The following is a 20,025-nucleotide window of genomic DNA, read 5'->3' on the forward strand; positions in this document are numbered from 1 at the left end:
CTAGTTACATGGGAATTGGTAGAGTTTAAAAAAGGCATTTGCATGAATAAACATTTATATGAAATAAATAAATGCCAAAATCACTAAATACATAATTTAATACATCAATTAGCCAAGGAAATAACACTTTTGAATCCACAAAATGAATGATAAATTAACAGTGCTTCTGGCATAACAAAGAGCTTAGCCAGACTTTCCAGCAGGCGTTGGCCAGAATGGATTTTAAATGTCAATTTTCCTGTCCTGACATGAGAATCAAACCCAGGACCCCATGACCTTGTAGCTTAGGGGCAGCGACTCGTCCTGTTACCGTACCATTTCAATAACACACTACCCAAAAATTCAGATCAGAATTAAAAACAAACTGTACATTAATTGCACTGATATTAAAGGAGGTATCACAGAATTCCATCGTGATATATTGTGCTGTGATATATTGAGTCAACCCTTCTTTGAAACATCACCAGAGTTCAGAAAAAAAGAGGTATTCAAACTTTTTTCCATTACCAGGTTGTCACGGCTGGGCAGGGTGGACGTACACGCAAGGGGTGTTTATTACAAAGAACTAAACTATAACAAAACAAACACTATCAAACTAGATTAAACTGAACAGGACTAGAAACAGACCAGGGTAGACATGGGTAAACTTAAAAACAAGGAACCCCCCACCCCAGAGTTGTCTAAATATTAGATCTGGATTATGAAGGACACTCCAGCACTCCAGAAATGGAGCTCCATCATTCCAGAGATTGCAGTTCCCCTGCACGTGGTCTTACGTCCAGCCCATACAACATTTGCCAGGGCTGTAACTGAGCCATAAATGCCAAAAGTGGCATCAGTTAAGCTTAAATGTGTCTATTATCTGGGTTGAAATGAAGCCCAGTGACATTAGACTCATGTGCAGTTGTTCCAGAGTGTCCCATTTCATTTCATGCATTTGTATTGAGATTATACAAGCTGTGTGCACACAACTGAACGTCTTGGTCCACAGAGAGTGCTGAATTCACTCAGTATAAGAGATGCATACAAACCTTTGTGTATAGTGTATAGTGTTGGTGGAACTCAGAGTGACCTGTTTCTAATAAAGTGGCAGGGGTTACTGCTAAAAACGAATATATTTGTTCAGTGACAAAAAAGAAGGTAATTTGTGGTATTTTTCCAATATTAAAAATACTTCAAAGAAACCAGCCGTCACAGATGTCCTTTGAAAGAATGTCCTCAATCAGGTCCTGGATGATGGAGCATAAAGAAAGAAGGATTATGGGAAAAGTCTATGGGAAAATAACATGTTTACAAAACTATGTGTGTGTGTGTGTGTTGCGACTACTTCTTCTGTCCAGCCTTCTGCATCTGGTAGTAATTAGAATGGTGAGTATAAAATGTATGCAGTGTGTGCAGAAGTGTGTGCAGAAGTGTGTGTACTGGCAGCAGAAGGCTTCACTATGGCTGTGTTAGCAGTGCTGGGGCTCCAGCTGTGTCTGTTTGCCTTTGGTCTTGAGGTAAATGCTCTCCCTCCATGGGCAGTTCCTGAGAGCAACCCAGAAATGCAGGTTAGTTTACCTGAACCCCCAACGTTTGAGACGGGAAATGGGGAAATGCATCATCCTGAGGTAAGCTCTGAACCTGCACAATTACACTGTCAAAAATTCATCATTTTTTCTGCTATCAAGTTTGTGCTCCTTTCCTGCAGTAAGAACATCCATTTTTCTGGGCAACTTTATGCTGTAAGCATTTGATGGCATTCAGACATTAGAAGATTAGTGAGATGAGGTCCTGATGTTAGTTGATGATGGTTTGTTCTAGATTCATTGTATTGGATGGTGAAGCATCATTGCAGAGCCTCACATTCCTATGCTGAGAGGGTTTATACCTCTGTAGGCCACACTTGGCATTGAGCATGGTGAATTAAAGCTCATGTGCATGTACATCTGGAAGTTATTGGTCTGCTACCAAAGAAGGTTGAAACAGCCCCTCCCCCCTCACCATAACACTGCTTATTGGTTCATGAGCAGGGACATCCATTACAATGTTTTGATAAATAACAGATGCAGGATTATTTCATGCTTGTTGTTCACCGTTTCCCAACTCTGACTTAACAAATGAAAGTGAAAGCTATGGGAGTGGTAGCAGTGCTAGGGCTCCAGCTGTGTCTGTTTGCCTTTGGTCTTAAGGGAAAAGCTCTCCCTCCATGGGCAGTTCCTGAGAGTGACACAGAACTGCTGCATAGTATGGACCGGCCCAAATGGTCTCTGACCTTTGCACAGTACACTATCATAGGGAGATTATATCTGGATTATGAAGGACACTCCAGCACTCCAGAAATGGAGCTCCATCATTCCAGAGATTGCAGTTCCCCTGCTCCACTGCTCCAGCTCAACTCAGCCGCAGGTCCATCTTATTTGGTGGAGAGTTCAGGGATGTAGTGGAACAAATCTATGTCTCAACCAGACAGAACATGCTGTACCCCAAGTCAAGCCCAACTCGTGACATGTGGTCTTACGTCCAGCCCATACAATATTTGCCACTGCTGTAACTGAGACATAAATGCCAAGAGTGGCATCAGTTAAGCTTATATGTGTCTATCTGGGTTGAAATGAAGCCCAGTGACATTAGACTCATGTGCAGTTGCTCCTGAGTGTCCCATTTCATTTCATGCATTTGTATTGAGATTATACAAGCTGTGTGCACACATTTGAACGTCCTGGTCCACAGAGAGTGCTGAATTCACTCAGTATAAGAGGTGTGTACAAACCTTTGTGTATAGTGTGGTGTTGGTGGAACTCAGAGTGACCAGTTTCTAATAAAGTGGCAGGGGTTACTGGCGAAAATGAATATATTTGTTCAGTGACAAAAAAAAAGGAAATTTGTGGCATTTTTCCAATGTTAAGAATACTTCAAAGAAACCAGTCGTCACAGATGTCCTTTGAAAGAATGTCCTCAATCAGGTCCTGGATGATGGAGCCCAAAGAAAGAAGGATTATGGGAAAAGTCTATAGTGTTATCTCTATCTCGTGCTCTATTTTTACCCAGAAATATTCCTGGAAATAATTCTCCATGGGAAAATAACATGTTTACAAAACTATGTGTATGTGTGTGTTTGTGTGTGTGTGTGTGTGTGTGTGTGTGTTGCGAACACTTCTTCTGTCCAGCCTTCTGCATCTGGTAGTAATTAGAATGGTGAGAATAAAATGTATGCAGTGTGTGTAGTAGTGTGTGTACTGGCAGCAGAAGGCTTCACTATGGCTGTGTTAGCAGTGCTGGGGCTCCAGCTGTGTCTGTTTGCCTTTGGTGTTGAGGTAAATGCTCTCCCTCCATGGGCAGTTCCTGAGAGCAACCCAGAAATGCAGGTTAGTTTACCTGAACCCCCAACGTTTGAGATGGGAAATGGGGAACTGCATCATCCTGAGGTAAGCTCTGAACCTGCACTATTACACTGTCAAAAATTCATCATTTTTTCTGCTATCATGTTTGTGCTCCTTTTCTGCAGTAAGAACATCCATTTTTCTGGGCAACTTTATGCTGTGAGTATTTGATGGCATTCAGCCATTATAAGATTAGTGAGATGAGGTACTGATGTTAGTTGATGATGGTTTGTTCTAGATTCATTGTATTGGATGGTGAAACATCATTCCAGAGCCTCACATTCCTATGCTGAGAGGGTTTATACCTCTGTAGGCCACACTTGGCATTGAGCATGGTGAATTAAAGCTCATGTGCAGCTTCTCCAGAGCACCCCATGTGTGCAAAACTGAACAATGGGGGCTCCTTAAACGAGTAACGAGTCACCTCATGTTTATTAGGAGCACAGCACAGTGATGCTGATACTCTCTCGTGTGTTCTGCTGCTTTTAGTAAACAAGTCAAAATTTAACTGAGGGGCAAACACTTTTTCACACAGGGTCATGTAGTTTGAATTTTTTTCTCTCTTAATAATAAAAACCTTCATTTAAAAACTGCATTGTGTGTTTAATTGTGTAGTCTTTGACTAATATTTAAATTTGTTTGATGATCTGACACTTGTAGAAGAGACAAACATAAAAAAAATTAAGAAATCATGAAGGGGCCAAACACTTTTTCACACCACTGTAATTAACAACAGTCACAAATGCAGAGTAACATCTGGAAGCTATTGGTCTGCTACCAAGGAAGGCTGAAACAGCCCCTCCCACCTCACCATGACACTGCTTATTGGTTCATGAGCAGGGACATCCATTACAATGTTTTGATAAATAACAGATGCAGGATTATTTCATGCTTGTTGTTCACCGTTTCCCAACTCTGACTTAACAAATGAAAGTGAAAGCTATGGGAGTGGTAGCAGTGCTGGGGCTCCAGCTGTTTCTGTTTGCCTTTGGTCTTAAGGGAAAAGCTCTCCCTCCATGGGCAGTTCCTGAGAGTGACACAGAACTGCTGCATAGTATGGACCGGCCCAAATGGTCTCTGACCTTTGCACAGTACACTATCATAGGGAGATTAGATCTGGATTAAGAAGGACACTCCAGCACTCCAGAAATGGAGCTCCATCATTCCAGAGATTGCAGTTCCCCTGCTCCACTGCTTCAGCTCAACTCAGCCGCAGGTCCATCTTATTTGGTGGAGAGTTCAGGGATGTAGTGGAACAAATCTATGTCTCAATCAGACAGAACATGTGCCGTACCCCAAGTCAAGCCCAACTCGTGACATGTGGTCTTACGTCCAGCCCATACAACATTTGCCACTGCTGTAATTGAGCCATAAATGCCCAGAGTGGCATCAGTTAAGCTTATATGTGTCTATCTGGGTTGAAATGAAGCCCAGTGACATTAGACTCATGTGCAGTTGCTCCTGAGTGTCCCATTTCATTTCATGCATTTGTATTGAGATTATACAAGCTGTGTGCACACAACTGACCGTCTTGGTCCACAGAGAGTGCTGAATTCACTCAGTATAAGAGGTGTGTACAAACCTTTGTGTATTGTGTGGTGTTGGTGGAACTCAGAGTGACCTGTTTCCAATAAAGTGGCAGGGGTTACTGCTAAAACGAATATATTTGTTCAGTGACAAAAAAAAGGAAATTTGTGGCATTTTTCCAATGTTAAAAATACTTCAAAGAAACCAGTCGTCACAGATGTCCTTAGAAAGAATGTCCCCAATCAGGTCCTGGATGATGGAGCATAAGGAAAGAAGGATTATGGGAAAAGTCTATAGTGGGATCTCTATCTCTTGCTCTATTTTTACCCAGAAATATTCCTGGAAATAATTCTCCATGGGAAAATAACATGTTTACAAAACTATGTGTATGTGTGTGTTTGTGTGTGTGTGTGTGTGTGTGTGTGTGTGTTGCGAACACTTCTTCTGTCCAGCCTTCTGCATCTGGTAGTAATTAGAATGGTGAGAATAAAATGTATGCAGTGTGTGTAGTAGTGTGTGTACTGGCAGCAGAAGGCTTCACTATGGCTGTGTTAGCAGTGCTGGGGCTCCAGCTGTGTCTGTTTGCCTTTGGTGTTGAGGTAAATGCTCTCCCTCCATGGGCAGTTCCTGAGAGCAACCCAGAAATGCAGGTTAGTTTACCTGAACCCCCAACGTTTGAGATGGGAAATGGGGAACTGCATCATCCTGAGGTAAGCTCTGAACCTGCACTATTACACTGTCAAAAATTCATCATTTTTTCTGCTATCATGTTTGTGCTCCTTTTCTGCAGTAAGAACATCCATTTTTCTGGGCAACTTTATGCTGTGAGTATTTGATGGCATTCAGCCATTATAAGATTAGTGAGATGAGGTACTGATGTTAGTTGATGATGGTTTGTTCTAGATTCATTGTATTGGATGGTGAAACATCATTCCAGAGCCTCACATTCCTATGCTGAGAGGGTTTATACCTCTGTAGGCCACACTTGGCATTGAGCATGGTGAATTAAAGCTCATGTGCAGCTTCTCCAGAGCACCCCATGTGTGCAAAACTGAACAATGGGGGCTCCTTAAACGAGTAACGAGTCACCTCATGTTTATTAGGAGCACAAGAGTGATGCTGATACTCTCTCGTGTGTTCTGCTGCTTTTAGTAAACAAGTCAAAATTTAACTGGGGGCAAACACTTTTTCACACAGGGTCATGTAGGTTTGGATTTTTTTCTCTCTTAATAATAAAAACCTTCATTTAAAAACTGCATTGTGTGTTTAATTGTGTAGTCTTTGACTAATATTTAAATTTGTTTGATGATCTGACACTTGTAGAAGAGACAAACATAAAAAAAATTAAGAAATCATGAAGGGCCAAACACTTTTTCACACCACTGTAATTAACAACAGTCACAAATGCAGAGTAACATCTGGAAGTTATTGGTCTGCTACCAAAGAAGGTTGAAACAGCCCCTCCCACCTCACCATATCACTGCTTATTGGTTCATGAGCAGGGACATCCATTACAATGTTTTGATAAATAACAGATGCAGGATCATTTCATGCTTGTTGTTCACCGTTTCCCAACTCTGACTTAACAAATGAAAGTGAAAGCTATGGGAGTGGTAGCAGTGCTGGGGCTCCAGCTGTGTCTGTTTGCCTTTGGTCTTAAGGGAAAAGCTCTCCCTCCATGGGCAGTTCCTGAGAGTGACACAGAACTGCTGCATAGTATGGACTGGCCCAAATGGTCTCTGACCTTTGCACAGTACACTATCATAGGGAGATTAGATCTGGATTAAGAAGGACACTCCAGCACTCCAGAAATGGAGCTCTATCATTCCAGAGATTGCAGTTCCCCTGCTCCACTGCCCAGTTTGGGGGCTACTCCTCCAGATAATGCTCCACAAATGATGGTGGCCTCAACTCAGCCGCAGGTCCATCTTATTTGGTGGAGAGTTCAGGGATGTAGTGGAACAAATCTATGTCTCACCCAGACAGAACATGCTGTACCCCAAGTCAAGCCCAACTCGTGACATGTGGTCTTACGTCCAGCCCATACAACATTTGCCACTGCTGTAACTGAGCCATAAATGCCCAAAGTGGCATCAGTTAAGCTTATATGTGTCTATCTGGGTTGAAATGAAGCCCAGTGACATTAGACTCATGTGCAGTTGCTCCAGAGTGTCCCATTTCATTTCATGCATTTGTATTGAGATTATACAAGCTGTGTGCACACAACTGAACGTCTTGGTCCACAGAGAGTGCTGAATTCACTCAGTATAAGAGGTGTGTACAAACCTTTGTGTATAGTGTGGTGTTGGTGGAACTCAGAGTGACTCGTTTCTAATAAAGTGGCTGGGGTTACTGGTGAAAATGTATATATTTGTTCGGTGACAAAAAAAAGGAAATTTGTAGCATTTTTCCAATGTTAAATATACTTCAAAGAAACCAGTCGTCACAGATGTCCTTAGAAAGAATGTCCTCAACCAGGTCCTGGATGATGGAGCACAAAGAAAGAAGGATTATGGGAAAAGTCTATAGTGTTATCTCTATCTCGGGCTCTATTTTTACCCAGAAATATTCCTGGAAATAATTCTCCATGGGAAAATAACATGTTTACAAAAATATGTTTGTGTCTCTGTGTGAGTGTGTGTGTGTGTGTGTGTGTGTGTTGCGACTACTTCTTCTGTCCAGCCTTCTGCATCTGGTAGTGATTAGAAGAGTGAGTATAAAGTGTGTGCAGTGTGTGTAGTAGTGTGCGTACGGGCGGCAGAAGGCTTCACTGTGGCTGTGTTAACACATAATTCTGTGTTGCAGAATCCAAGTTCATTTCAGCTTGAGGTCACAAAATCCACAGAAAATTTTCCCAAACGTCTTGGGGATCATCGAGGTGTGACACCCCGGAGGAAACCCACACAGACACAGAGAGAACACACCACACTCCTCAGACAATCACCCGGAGGAAACCCACACAGACACAGGGAGAACATCACACTCCTCACAGACAGTCACCCAGAGCAGGAATCGAAAATCATATCAAGAACATATTCTAAATATTACAAAAAGTGTAGTTTTGATTAAAATCATAGACGTTCTTGTTACGGCTGATCTATCTGGAATGTGCCATGTTTCACAAAGTCAGAATGTTCATCTATAAAACAAAAGAGTTTTGTGACATACCTGTGATTTACGTGCTATAAAAAAAATCCTGCAGGACTTCCTCCACGTGTGGTGATTCAGTTATTTTGCCAGGATTTATACATCACTGGATTAATCAAATGAAAATTATATTTATAACAGTTCATTAGAGCAAAAATATCTCAGTTCTTCTGCATGGTTTGGTCAAAAAGGGGAAATGTACCAATGTATCATTCAGAAACTTGTCAGTGGCAGGGACAGGAAACCAGGAGATATATATATAATGTCTGTAACTGTAATTATTCTAATGAACACGACAGCCAGTAAAACCACGGAGCCACAAATCCACTTCCAGACCAGCGTTGTTTATTTAAAGGCAAACTGAGCAGAGAGAACAGTGAGATACAACAAGGTTATTACAGGTTAAATACTTCACAACAAACAGTGGCTGTAACATATTTCATTTAAGTATACAACAGAAATAAGTGCATGTTAGTATTATGAGATGAAAATCAAATGTGTTCAGTAACCTGTTAGTCCACCTGGGATATGGCACTTGGGAGTTAAGTTAGCTGATACGTCCAAGGCTGAAAAGTAATACAGCAGCGTTATTGGGTTTTGACATTCTTAACTGTGCAAACTTTTTTCCAAAAATGTAACAAAAAGTGTCCAGAAAAGCTGAACAAAACACCTTAATGAAAGAGTATGTATACCTCATTATAAACTATTCCCTAAGGAATGATCAATCAGGAACATAGCCCTTCCATAATGTTGAACAGCTGAGTCTGTGTAACTGATCCTGCGAAGCAGAGGCTTTGCTGGTAACTCCAAGAGACAAGTTGTCAGAATTTGGCCTTCATGCAGCATTATAATACCATTAATAATAAACGTGTTTCAGGGGTAAAACCTGAATTAATGTAAATGAAAGCAGAATGATTCTTCATATCACTGTGTTCGACTCTGTCTTTTTCACATTCCTTTTACACGTTCCAAATAAAGACAGGAACACAGGTAGGAACACAATACCATGAACCAGGCCGAAAAGGATGACCAAGAACATGATTTTAAAGAAAGTCCTGAAAATGTAACTTTGAGAGGCTGCCAGCACCACTACCCCGGCGATGGTGGACACCGCTCCCTGGATCATCGGATGACCGAGACTGTAGAGAGCATCTATAGCCTTCTTATTGGCTGATGGCTCCTTGCTTGAGACAAAGGCATAGGATATATGAGCGGAGAAATCAACAGAAAAGCCTATGCAAATGACCAGGTTGATCATAGATATGGAATCTAGATTCACCCCCCAAAATGCCATGAAACCAGCCACACCCACAATGACGGACACAATAGAGAAGGTCACCCAGAGAGAGCAGAGGGGGTTTGGAATCAACATCAGAGAAATGAGCAACATGACCATAGTAGCCGCTACTATATTTTGGATGGTATTGTTAACTATGACGGCATACTGGTCAAAGTAGATGAATGCATAGTGGTAGACCATCACATCAACTGCGTGTGATTTTGAACATTTCTCCGCAGTTTCTCTAAAAGCATTCAACATGGTTTTCTCATCAATAGCTCGAGTAATGTTCACGGTCTGTATGTACATGCGAGAGGCAATAATTTGGTTCCCGGTGATGTTAACATCCCTAATGAATCCTGAAACTTTGAGAAAAAAAGGTAGGTTACTTTTGAATCCTTTCTCATCTTTTACGTTCACAAACCACCCTGTTGCACCATATTGCAAGTAGTGATAAAGCCAAGAAACAGGAGGGCTGTCAGCAGTCATGGAGAGATTTCTGAACTCCTGAAAACATAAATCAAGCCTCTCTCGTGCACTAACGTTCCAATAAGGAAATGTTTCGTCCTTCACAACCACCATGACAGTGGGACCGTACTGTGAAAAGTACTTCTTTTCGTTATGGTAGTAATCAACCACATAGGAGCTGTCGACTGCTAAATTTTTCAGTTCAATTCCCTCTTGGATTTGCGTGCATCCGTAGAGGCTGGCAGCCACATACGCAGCATAGAGAACGATTATAAACGCTTTAGTCCAAGAATTGGTCAGAAATGGCCCATAATATTTCTTAAAGAACATCTGAGTTGGCATTTCTCTTTCAGCCCCAGACTGCTTATCATAAGCCCCTCCAACACAACAGACATTGCCATCAGTATCGTCTTTCGGTTCTGAGACTTTCAAGCAAGTCAGCCAGTGTCTATTGCCCTGTTCTCGCCTTCCATTTAGAGCTAGAAAAGCCCCAAAGAATGTGATGTTGTAGATGTAGCAGAACAACACTGCAGTCCCAGTGTACAAACAGAAAGACTGCACAGAGCGGAAAGGAGTCAACAGACCAATGTAAAAAGCTAGAACGTCTGTCAGTGTGGTGATTGTGATGGATACGGCCGCTTCTTTATACGTTTCTGCCATTCGATTTTCCACTTCATCCTTAACTTTAGACTTCTGCCAGCAGGAGAGCATAATGAACATGTCGTCAACTCCAATTCCTGCACAAAAACACAAAGAGAGGAATGATTCACAAGGACCTGCAATCATTTCACTGCTTCCAGAATGAAACCTTTTCCTTTGTTTCTGTAGGCACTTTTTTAAAGTTTGACAAAGTAAAATGAAATTCTGAATACAGAATAAAATGTGGACCCACGAGTGCCTCCATCCCACCCCACCACTACCCTCAACCCCTGACCTCTGCCCAGTCATTGTGGAAGAGAGAAAGGGGAATTCCTGTTTTTAAATGATTGGCATGTATTCAAAATGACAGCTACTATTTAAATTGTATTTTTAAAAAAAATGCATAAATGGACGATATTCCAAAAACATTGATTTTATTAAATATCACAGCACCACGGACCCTATGGGTTCTGTAAGGAGTGCGGTGTGTTCTCCCTGTGTCCGCGTAGGTTTCCTCTGGGTTCTCTGGTTTCCTCCCACGGTCCAAAAACAAATGCTGGTAGGTGGATTGGCGACTCAAAAGTGTCCGTATGTGTGTGAGTGTGTGTCGCCCTGTGAAGGACTGACCCACCGCGACTCTGAACTGGATCAGCACTTATAGATAATGAATGAATGAATGATGTAGGTGTGTCTGGATGTGTAAGTGAGTGAATACAATGTTTAAAAACTCCAGCAACACTGATCCACTTGTACCAGAGCAACACACACTAACACACCACCAGCAGCACTGAGAATGATCTACCGCCCAAATTATACCTGCTCTGTGTTTCTTGTTACCATTAAAGTGCGAGGTGAAAGGGGAAAAAACAAAGTAATTAGAGTAACAAACTGTTTCCTTCCTGATATATCCTTTTTTTATCTGGGACTTGGGATCCACCTACCAAAGCATACCAGTATTTTAAGATGTGGGAAAAACAATCAGACAATGTCTCTAGTCAAGGAATGAACCTAGGACCCCAGGACCCTGTAAATGTGAGACAGTGACTCCCTGTAGTTCCAGCAATTTAAAGCCTTCTGTATACATTTCATAATTGGAGATACAAGTGACAAAAAGCTAAACATTATTTATATGTTAAATAGTAAACTCACCCAGAATCAGAAATGGAGCAGACGCCACTGTCATGGCAAAAGGCACCCCACAGAAAAGCAGAAACCCAAAACTAGACAGCACAGCCAGACCAGCGGACAGTACTCCGAATGTGGCCACCCACACCTTGTTCCTCACACAGTCCAACCTACAGAAATGGAATGAATGACAAGCCAAAACTGTAACGAATTAACTTAAATAATGCTGCTCTAACTTTGAGAGAAGAAAAACATTCTGAACTCATTATAGAAATCTGCTTCCATTTTCATTTAGACGTTTGGTCCAAAGAAGCTATTTTCCAATGAAGACAAGATAATACGATACAAAAGTGAATGTGAACATAACATAGAAAGGCCTTAATGAAAGACAAGTAGTCTTCAATAAACATGACTTCTCCCTGGACACATCCCGTGTGTACACATATAAATATGTCAGAAACTCAAAATGGCTTTGACTTTTTTAGATTTTGAGGTTCAAAGGCATGCCTCTGTATGTGCATCTAAATATTATCACATATTTATCTTCACGTGTGTTTTTTACTCACCTTAAGCAAGAAAAGATAGAGATGTTAATGGCTAAACAATACGTGATGGAAAAGAATGGGATCACAGAAGACGAACTGCGCTCAAACTCCTTTTCTCTGGATATTGAAGTGAAATAGGAAACAGACACCTAAACACACAGCATAAACATATTAGTTAGACACTGAAGAACCGTCATTCCACTCTCAAACTCATCAGTGCTAACAGATTCATATCTAAAAAATCCAGAAACAGTAGCGGTATTAACATGGAAAGGCATCGGCATCTTACGTTCGTGTGACACTGGCACATGCCAGTAACATCGGCACCTAACGTACGAGTGACAGTGGCATCTATTTTTTTTTTTTGGTGACAGTGGCATGTGCCAATGGCATCTACTTTTTTTTTTTTGGTGACAGTGGCATGTGCCAATGGCATCGATTTTTTTTTTGGGTGACAGTGGCATGTGCCAATGGCATCTATTTTTTTTTTTTTTTTTTTGACAGTGGCATATGCCTTTGTTTTGCGCAAATGCCGATGACATTGACATCCGTTTTATGACACTGACATATACTCCACTTCATTGTTGAACATCTGCCAGTAGACTAAGTTTAGCTAGCATTTGGATGTTTAAACTAGCTATATATTTAACTAGCGCACGTATGCTACTAGCATGTAAACGGACCAAACATGTGACATGCTACAAACATAGCATCCCTTATTCGCACACAGTCCACTGTCACTGTGTTCATGGACAATTGAACTAAAAGTTCTTCACAGTTAGGGGTATACGACGCTCCTCAAAACCACCACTTTTAAGACGACGACATACCACAATGCTGCCGTGCGATAACATGAGAGGCAGTAATATATAAATATATATAAATGTGTGTGTGTGTGTGTGTATGTATATGTATGTGTGTGTGTGTATAGAGTGAAAATCTAATATGACAGTGTATTAAATGAAACATTACTTTTTAAAATTTTCTAATTTAAATTGAGGTAGCAACCCTGCTAGGCCTAATCAGAAAATTGAACACTGGCATCATCTAGGGGCCAAAGGTCTTTCTCAAGAAGAACGAGAAAACAATATGGGGACATTGCACGGTAGGTGTGTTGTACTATTACGTATTAAATGAGTACAAATAGTGGTGTAGCTACCATTATTATTTATATTATTTTATACAGGTAATGTTAAATGCCGTGTAGTATCATGTTCACTGGTTATCAGTAATATATGGGAAATACATTTTATACTGCTAATATACAATAGAATGCTGTATAGGAATGCTATTAAAAGTGGCAGAGGGCTATACTATAAGGTTTAGTGTGCCTGCGTTCTGGTGCTGCAAGTCTCTGACATGTTAACATTGATACCTTAATTCTATCCTGTATTTATTTTGCTTTTTAGGACACACATTTGAAACACTTGATGGTCTGTTTCATGACATCCAGGCTCACAGTACTTGTCCATTCTGTAGAAAGTGTGATGAGTGCACCCAGGACCACATCTCTAAAAAACATCTCAAGTATTCTGTTTTTTTTAAAGATGCTAGCAATAGTAAGCAGTCTGTTTCTAATCTGAATTTCTATGTTAATAATGGTATATTTATTTTGATAAATGCTGAGGAAATACTAATGGCCAAAATGTTCCTTTGTGATCAGTATGATTGTCTTATTATTGAGATTAAAAACTTAAAAAATGATGTGCTGTTTATGATCTGTTGTTTTTGTAGACTTTTGATGACTTGTACAGTTAAACTAAATGTTCAGTAGTAATTACATAATGTTGAATTCTTTTTTCTGTCAGATCTTTTCACAGTGCCGTGTTTTTGTGCACAAGTTAAAGACTTAAAAAGAAGTCATTAAATAAACACATGGGCTTTATTTTAAAGGAGAAATTTAGGGGAAATCTGGATTATATGTCAGTAGAATTGGATGTCAGCACATATTATGAGCCTTCATCAGAAACTCATACATTGTCTTGAATCTGACATGCAGTGTTGTACAAGGCTATTAGAGCTTCACGTGGCATAAAGACATTTTAATTAATCTAGTAGTCCAGTAGTAATGTTGCTTGGCAGCATTGTGGTATGTGGACATCTTGAAAGTGGTGAGTTTGAGGAGTGTCGTATACCCCTTACTGGGAAGAACTTGTAGTTCACTTGTCCATGAACACAGTGACATGACTATGTTTGTAGCATGTCACTTGTTTGGTCCGTTTACATGCTAGTAGCATACGTGTGCTACCCAGTAAACAATTAGCCGTTGATTCGACGTTGAAATAACGTAATGACTGCCATCAACGTTCTCTTAAGGTTGAAAGTGAACGTTGAAAAGACGACCAAGCACAGACATTGAAAAAACGAGTATTAGACGTATTTTGGACGTCCGTTGACGTTATTAATTGGTCCCGAAATAAATTACTTGTATAAAACGCGTTTTGGACGTCCACTGACGTTATCGATTGGTCACCACTTAACTAACTTATTAAGATGGATTTTGGACGTCCATTGACGTTTAAAATATGTGTTTGACGGACAGACTACTTTTAAACCTATTTTGAACGTCCAGAGACGTTCCTTGTTTACTGAGTAGTTAAATATATAGCTAGTTTAAACATCCAAATGCTAGCTAAACTTACTGGCAGATGTTCAACAATGAAGTGGAGTATATGTCAGTGTCATAAAACGGATGTCAATGTCATCGGCATTTGCGCAAAACAGAGGCATATGCCACTGTCAAAAAAAAAAATCGATGCCACTGGCATATGCCACTGTCACTAAAAAAAAAAAAAAAGATGCCACTGTCACCTGTACGTAAGGTGCCGATGTCACTGGCATGTGCCAGCGTCACGCGAACGTAAGATGCCGATGCCTTTCCATGTTAATACTGCCTCTCTCCAGAAATGTGTCTCTCCCAAACAGGTTTAACTTTGGTCAAAGAGACTCCAAAACGGTAACTCTGAAGACAAAGCCACACTCTTGTATGAATTTTGATGGATGGTTATACAGCAACTATTTAGGGCCAATAATAATGGTCAGTTTTGACACGGTATAAGGGTAGATTGCATTTTCAATATATGGAAATTGACAGAGATACAAAGCGTTTTTTTCTGACAAAGATGATAGGAAAGATGATTTTACATTATAATTGTTTTACTATTAGGGGCGGCACGGTGTCACAGCAGGTGTCGCAGTCACACAGCTCCAGTGACTTGGAGATTGTGGGTTCGATTCCCGCTCTGGGTGACTGTCTGTGAGGAGTGTGGTGTGTTCTCCCTGTGTCTGTGTGGGTGTCCTCCGGGTGACTGTCTGTGAGGAGTGTGGTGTGTTCTCCCTGTGTCTGCGTGGGTTTCCTCCGGGTGACTGTCTGTGAGGAGTGTGGTGTGTTCTCCCTGTGTCTGTGTGGGTGTCCTCCGGGTGACTGTCTGTGAGGAGTGTGGTGTGTTCTCTCTGTGTCTGCGGGGGTTTCCTCCGGGTGACTGTCTGTGAGGAGCATGGTGTGTTCTCTCTGTCTGTGTGGGTTTCCTCCAGGTGACTGTCTGTGAGGAGTGTGGTGTGTTCTCTCTGTGTCTGCGTGGGTGTCCTCCGGGTGACTGTCTGTGAGGAGTGTGGTGTGTTCTCCCTGTGTTTGTGTGGGTGTGCTTCGGGTGACTGTCTGTGAGGAGTGTGGTGTGTTCTCCCTGTGTCTGTGTGGGTTTCCTCCGGGTGACTGTCTGTGAGGAGTGTGGTGTGTTCTCTCTGTGTCTGCGGGGGTTTCCTCCAGGTGACTGTCTGTGAGGAGCATGGTGTGTTCTCTCTGTGTCTGTGTGGGTTTCCTCCGGCAGTGTGTGTGTGAGGAGTGTGACCTCCCAAGTTGATGAGATTGGTTCTTTATGTTTATGATGTAAGAAACCCTATCTGTCTGAATCCTCCTGTTTGAGAAGCAGAAAGATTAACCATGGGGCTGACTGTTTTTTTTCACTCATGATATGTTTTCTAGCATAAAATCCACATCACAAATATATGCCAAAAATGACAAACACAACTTTTTCTTTAACTCAAGGTGTTTTAAGTAATTGGACATGAATTGTCAATAATTCTAAAGTAAACTTGTAAATCAATGTCACAGTCCCTTAAAAAAAGGAAAGTGTAAAACGAAACTCATGGATCTACTCACCGTCTTCAGCCCTGTGTATTTGGAAATCAGATTTATAAAACCTTTTAACCACAAGTCACTTTCAGATGAGTTTTCTCTTAAGTAATAAAAGACCCTGATGGCCTTTGCACTGCTGACTTCCTGGGTGCCTTCTTTTAACTGCACTCCACCCAAGATTGACCCTAGGAAGGTCTTTTCGTGCAAGGGGTAGATCAGTTTCGTTGCTGAAATTTTACTGGAGTTGTAGCTGATCATGTCCAGCACTGGGTTGAACATACACTTTCCTTTCGATTGAGCACAAAGGCTCGAGTACTTGCTCCCTGCATCGAAGTTCTTAACGGCTGTGTCCAGGTCAATAACCTCCTGCAGCCCCTCCTCGGTCAGTACGTTCTCCCCCTGCGAGGCTGTGATGATCAGAGCGGCGTATGTCCCTTCGGCTGAGAGCCGTAGCCGGGAGAAGTCTCCGGTGTCTGGGAAGCGCTCTTGTACGAACTGCCTCTCTTGTTTAGCGGGACCGTTAACAGGTGTAAACTGATCCTCGATGCCTTTGGCCTCCCTCTGTCGAAGAAAAATAAAGCCTGCTCCCAGACCACCGGACAAAAACAAGGGCACTATCAAAAAACCCCACGGATATTTACCGACACAACGGCCGAGCTCCCTGAAGCCCAGGGACAGGGGCTTTTCTAAGCAGTTCGTTCTACAGCTGGGCATCTTGCAGTGTAGTCTGTGTCTAACCCGACTATTTACAGCCTAACGGCGTGTGTTTTCCGAGATACCGCTGCCGGGAAATTGGTAATTTTCACTTTCGTTTCTTTTTACCAACAACAGGGACAGGTGTTACACCAAATTCTGTGACCGTCGAGTTCTGTGACCCTAGAGGGCGCTACTTCATAGACTTGGCATAGGGGTTCACAATTTCTAACGGCTGCCGTCAGAATGCATGACCTCATTGAATTTTAATTACATAAATGCACTTAAACATGAATGTTTATGAGGTTTATATGGAGATTCAGTGGGGGTCACAAATTCTGATGGCAGCTGTCAGAAATGTATGACCCTTATGCTGGACACGAAGTAGCGCCGTCTGTGGTCACAGAAATTGACGGTTACAGAATTAGGTGTGACACAGGCTTTGACCGCGCATGCGCGTTAACTTAAACGGCCGTTCCACTGACAGGGCACTGGGTTCATATCAAACTAGAACTGAACAAAAACGGCTTTATTGTTGGGTTTATATTCGACACCACAGTCACAAAATCTCTCCCCCGTCTGTCTCTTTTTCTCTTACCCTGTTTATCCGTCTCTTTTCCCCTCATTCCGTTTCTCTCATTCTTACGCATTCTCACTATCTCTTCCTCCCAATCTCACCCCTCCCACTCTCCGCCTGTTTCTTACTTTCTCACACATTATTTCTCTCCCTCTGCTTTTTGCTCTTCTCTTTTTCACTCTTTTCCCCCACTAACTTACTTTCTCACTTTTTTCTGTCCATGTGTATTTCACTGTAGCTACGTAAATGATTAATGTCGGCCAACTTTGGATTCACATGTAGATAATAAGTCATGGGGTCAATCCCTCACTTCAGTACCTTTTTTGTGTGTGTCTATTAGTTATATTAGTGTGTCTATTTGTTATATTAAAAGTTGTACACATCACATTACACAGCTTTGTACAAAACTGACACAGGGATCTACAGTGTTCATGAGCGCTGGAAATTACCCAAAGAAAATTAATAATACATTTATAGATTTATGCTAAAAGCTTGATGTCGAGACAATTTGCAATATTTGATTTTAATATTCACAATTTTAGAAATAGAAAGAATTAATTTAATGACGAGATCTTCACAAACATTAGTTTAATGACTGACTGTTACACACCCTGGCAAATCCTCTACTCTTCAGCCGTGACAGTACAGATCTAAAGTTAGGATAGTTCCATGGGAATTGGTAGAGTTTAAAAAAGGCATTTGCATGAATAAACATTTATATGAAATAAATAAATGACAAAATCACTAAATACATAATTGGGCAGGGTGGACGTACACGCAAGGGGTGTTTATTACAAAGAACTAAACTATAACAAAACAAACACTATCAAACTAGATTAAACTGAACAGGACTAGAAACAGACCAGGGTAGACATGGGTAAACTTAAAAACAAGGAACCCCCCACCCCAGAGTTGTCTAAATATTAGATCTGGATTATGAAGGACACTCCAGCACTCCAGAAATGGAGCTCCATCATTCCAGAGATTGCAGTTCCCCTGCACGTGGTCTTACGTCCAGCCCATACAACATTTGCCAGGGCTGTAACTGAGCCATAAATGCCAAAAGTGGCATCAGTTAAGCTTAAATGTGTCTATTATCTGGGTTGAAATGAAGCCCAGTGACATTAGACTCATGTGCAGTTGTTCCAGAGTGTCCCATTTCATTTCATGCATTTGTATTGAGATTATACAAGCTGTGTGCACACAACTGAACGTCTTGGTCCACAGAGAGTGCTGAATTCACTCAGTATAAGAGATGCATACAAACCTTTGTGTATAGTGTATAGTGTTGGTGGAACTCAGAGTGACCTGTTTCTAATAAAGTGGCAGGGGTTACTGCTAAAAACGAATATATTTGTTCAGTGACAAAAAAAAAAGGTAATTTGTGGCATTTTTCCAATGTTAAAAATACTTCAAAGAAACCAGTCGTCACAGATGTCCTTTGAAAGAATGTCCTCAATCAGGTCCTGGATGATGGAGCATAAAGAAAGAAGGATTATGGGAAAAGTCTATGGGAAAATAACATGTTTACAAAACTATGTGTGTGTGTGTGTGTGTTGCGACTACTTCTTCTGTCCAGCCTTCTGCATCTGGTAGTAATTAGAATGGTGAGTATAAAATGTATGCAGTGTGTGCAGAAGTGTGTGTAGTAGTGTGTGTACTGGCAGCAGAAGGCTTCACTATGGCTGTGTTAGCAGTGCTGGGGCTCCAGCTGTGTCTGTTTGCCTTTGGTCTTGAGGTAAATGCTCTCCCTCCATAGGCAGTTCCTGAGAGCGACCCAGAAATGCAGGTTAGTTTACCTGAACCCCCAACGTTTGAGACGGGAAATGGGGAAATGCATCATCCTGAGGTAAGCTCTGAACCTGCACTATTACACTGTCAAAAATTCATCATTTTTTCTGCTATCATGTTTGTGCTCCTTTCCTGCAGTAAGAACATCCATTTTTCTGATAAACTTTATGCTGTAAGTATTTGATGGCATTCAGACATTAGAAGATTAGTGAGATGAGGTACTGATGTTAGTTGATGATGGTTTGTTCTAGATTCATTGTATTGGATGGTGAAACATCATTCCAGAGCCTCACATTCCTATGCTGAGAGGGTTTATACCTCTGTAGGCCACACTTGGCATTGAGCATGGTGAATTAAAGCTCATGTGCATGTACATCTGGAAGCTATTGGTCTGCTACCAAAGAAGGTTGAAACAGCCCCTCCCCCCTCACCATAACACTGCTGATTGGTTCATGAGCAGGGACATCCGTTACAATGTTTTGATAAATAACAGATGCAGGATTATTTCATGCTTGTTGTTCACCGTTTCCCAACTCTGACTTAACAAATGAAAGTGAAAGCTATGGGAGTGGTAGCAGTGCTGGGGCTCCAGCTGTGTCTGTTTGCCTTTGGTCTTAAGGGAAAAGCTCTCCCTTCATGGGCCGTTCCTGAGAGTGACACAGAACTGCTGCATAGTATGGACCGGCCCAAATGGTCTCTGACCTTTGCACAGTACACTATCATAGGGAGATTATATC

At 41.5% G+C, this 20,025-nt stretch overlaps 1 protein-coding gene across 1 annotated transcript; it reads right to left on the bottom strand.

The window, feature by feature from the left end:
- Window positions 1-8,365: 8,365 nt before the first annotated feature.
- LOC136707801 (patched domain-containing protein 3-like) lies at window positions 8,366-17,109 on the bottom strand. Its single transcript, XM_066682059.1, has 4 exons — window positions 16,252-17,109; window positions 12,114-12,241; window positions 11,572-11,717; window positions 8,366-10,520 (listed from the first exon to the last, which is right to left on the bottom strand). Exons 1-4 carry the CDS (start codon window positions 16,939-16,941, stop codon window positions 8,956-8,958), a joined length of 2,529 nt encoding a protein of 842 aa, XP_066538156.1. The 5' UTR covers window positions 16,942-17,109; the 3' UTR covers window positions 8,366-8,955.
- Window positions 17,110-20,025: the final 2,916 nt, after the last annotated feature.

This window comes from Hoplias malabaricus, chromosome 9, assembly GCF_029633855.1.
Source record: "Hoplias malabaricus isolate fHopMal1 chromosome 9, fHopMal1.hap1, whole genome shotgun sequence".
Lineage (NCBI taxonomy): Eukaryota > Metazoa > Chordata > Actinopteri > Characiformes > Erythrinidae > Hoplias > Hoplias malabaricus.

What these genes read in the sequence shown, in the direction of transcription:
- LOC136707801 (XM_066682059.1), bottom strand. Translation starts at nt 16,941, where the DNA reads ATGCCCAGCTGTAGAACGAACTGCTTAGAAAAGCCCCTGTCCCTGGGC. An exon ending in TCTATCTTTTCTTGCTTAAG is followed by an intron (nt 11,718 to 12,113) that starts GTGAGTAAAAAA and finishes CCATTTCTGTAG; the next exon opens with GTTGGACTGTGTGAGGAACA. An exon ending in TGCTCCATTTCTGATTCTGG is followed by an intron (nt 10,521 to 11,571) that starts GTGAGTTTACTA and finishes GTTTTTGTGCAG; the next exon opens with GAATTGGAGTTGACGACATG.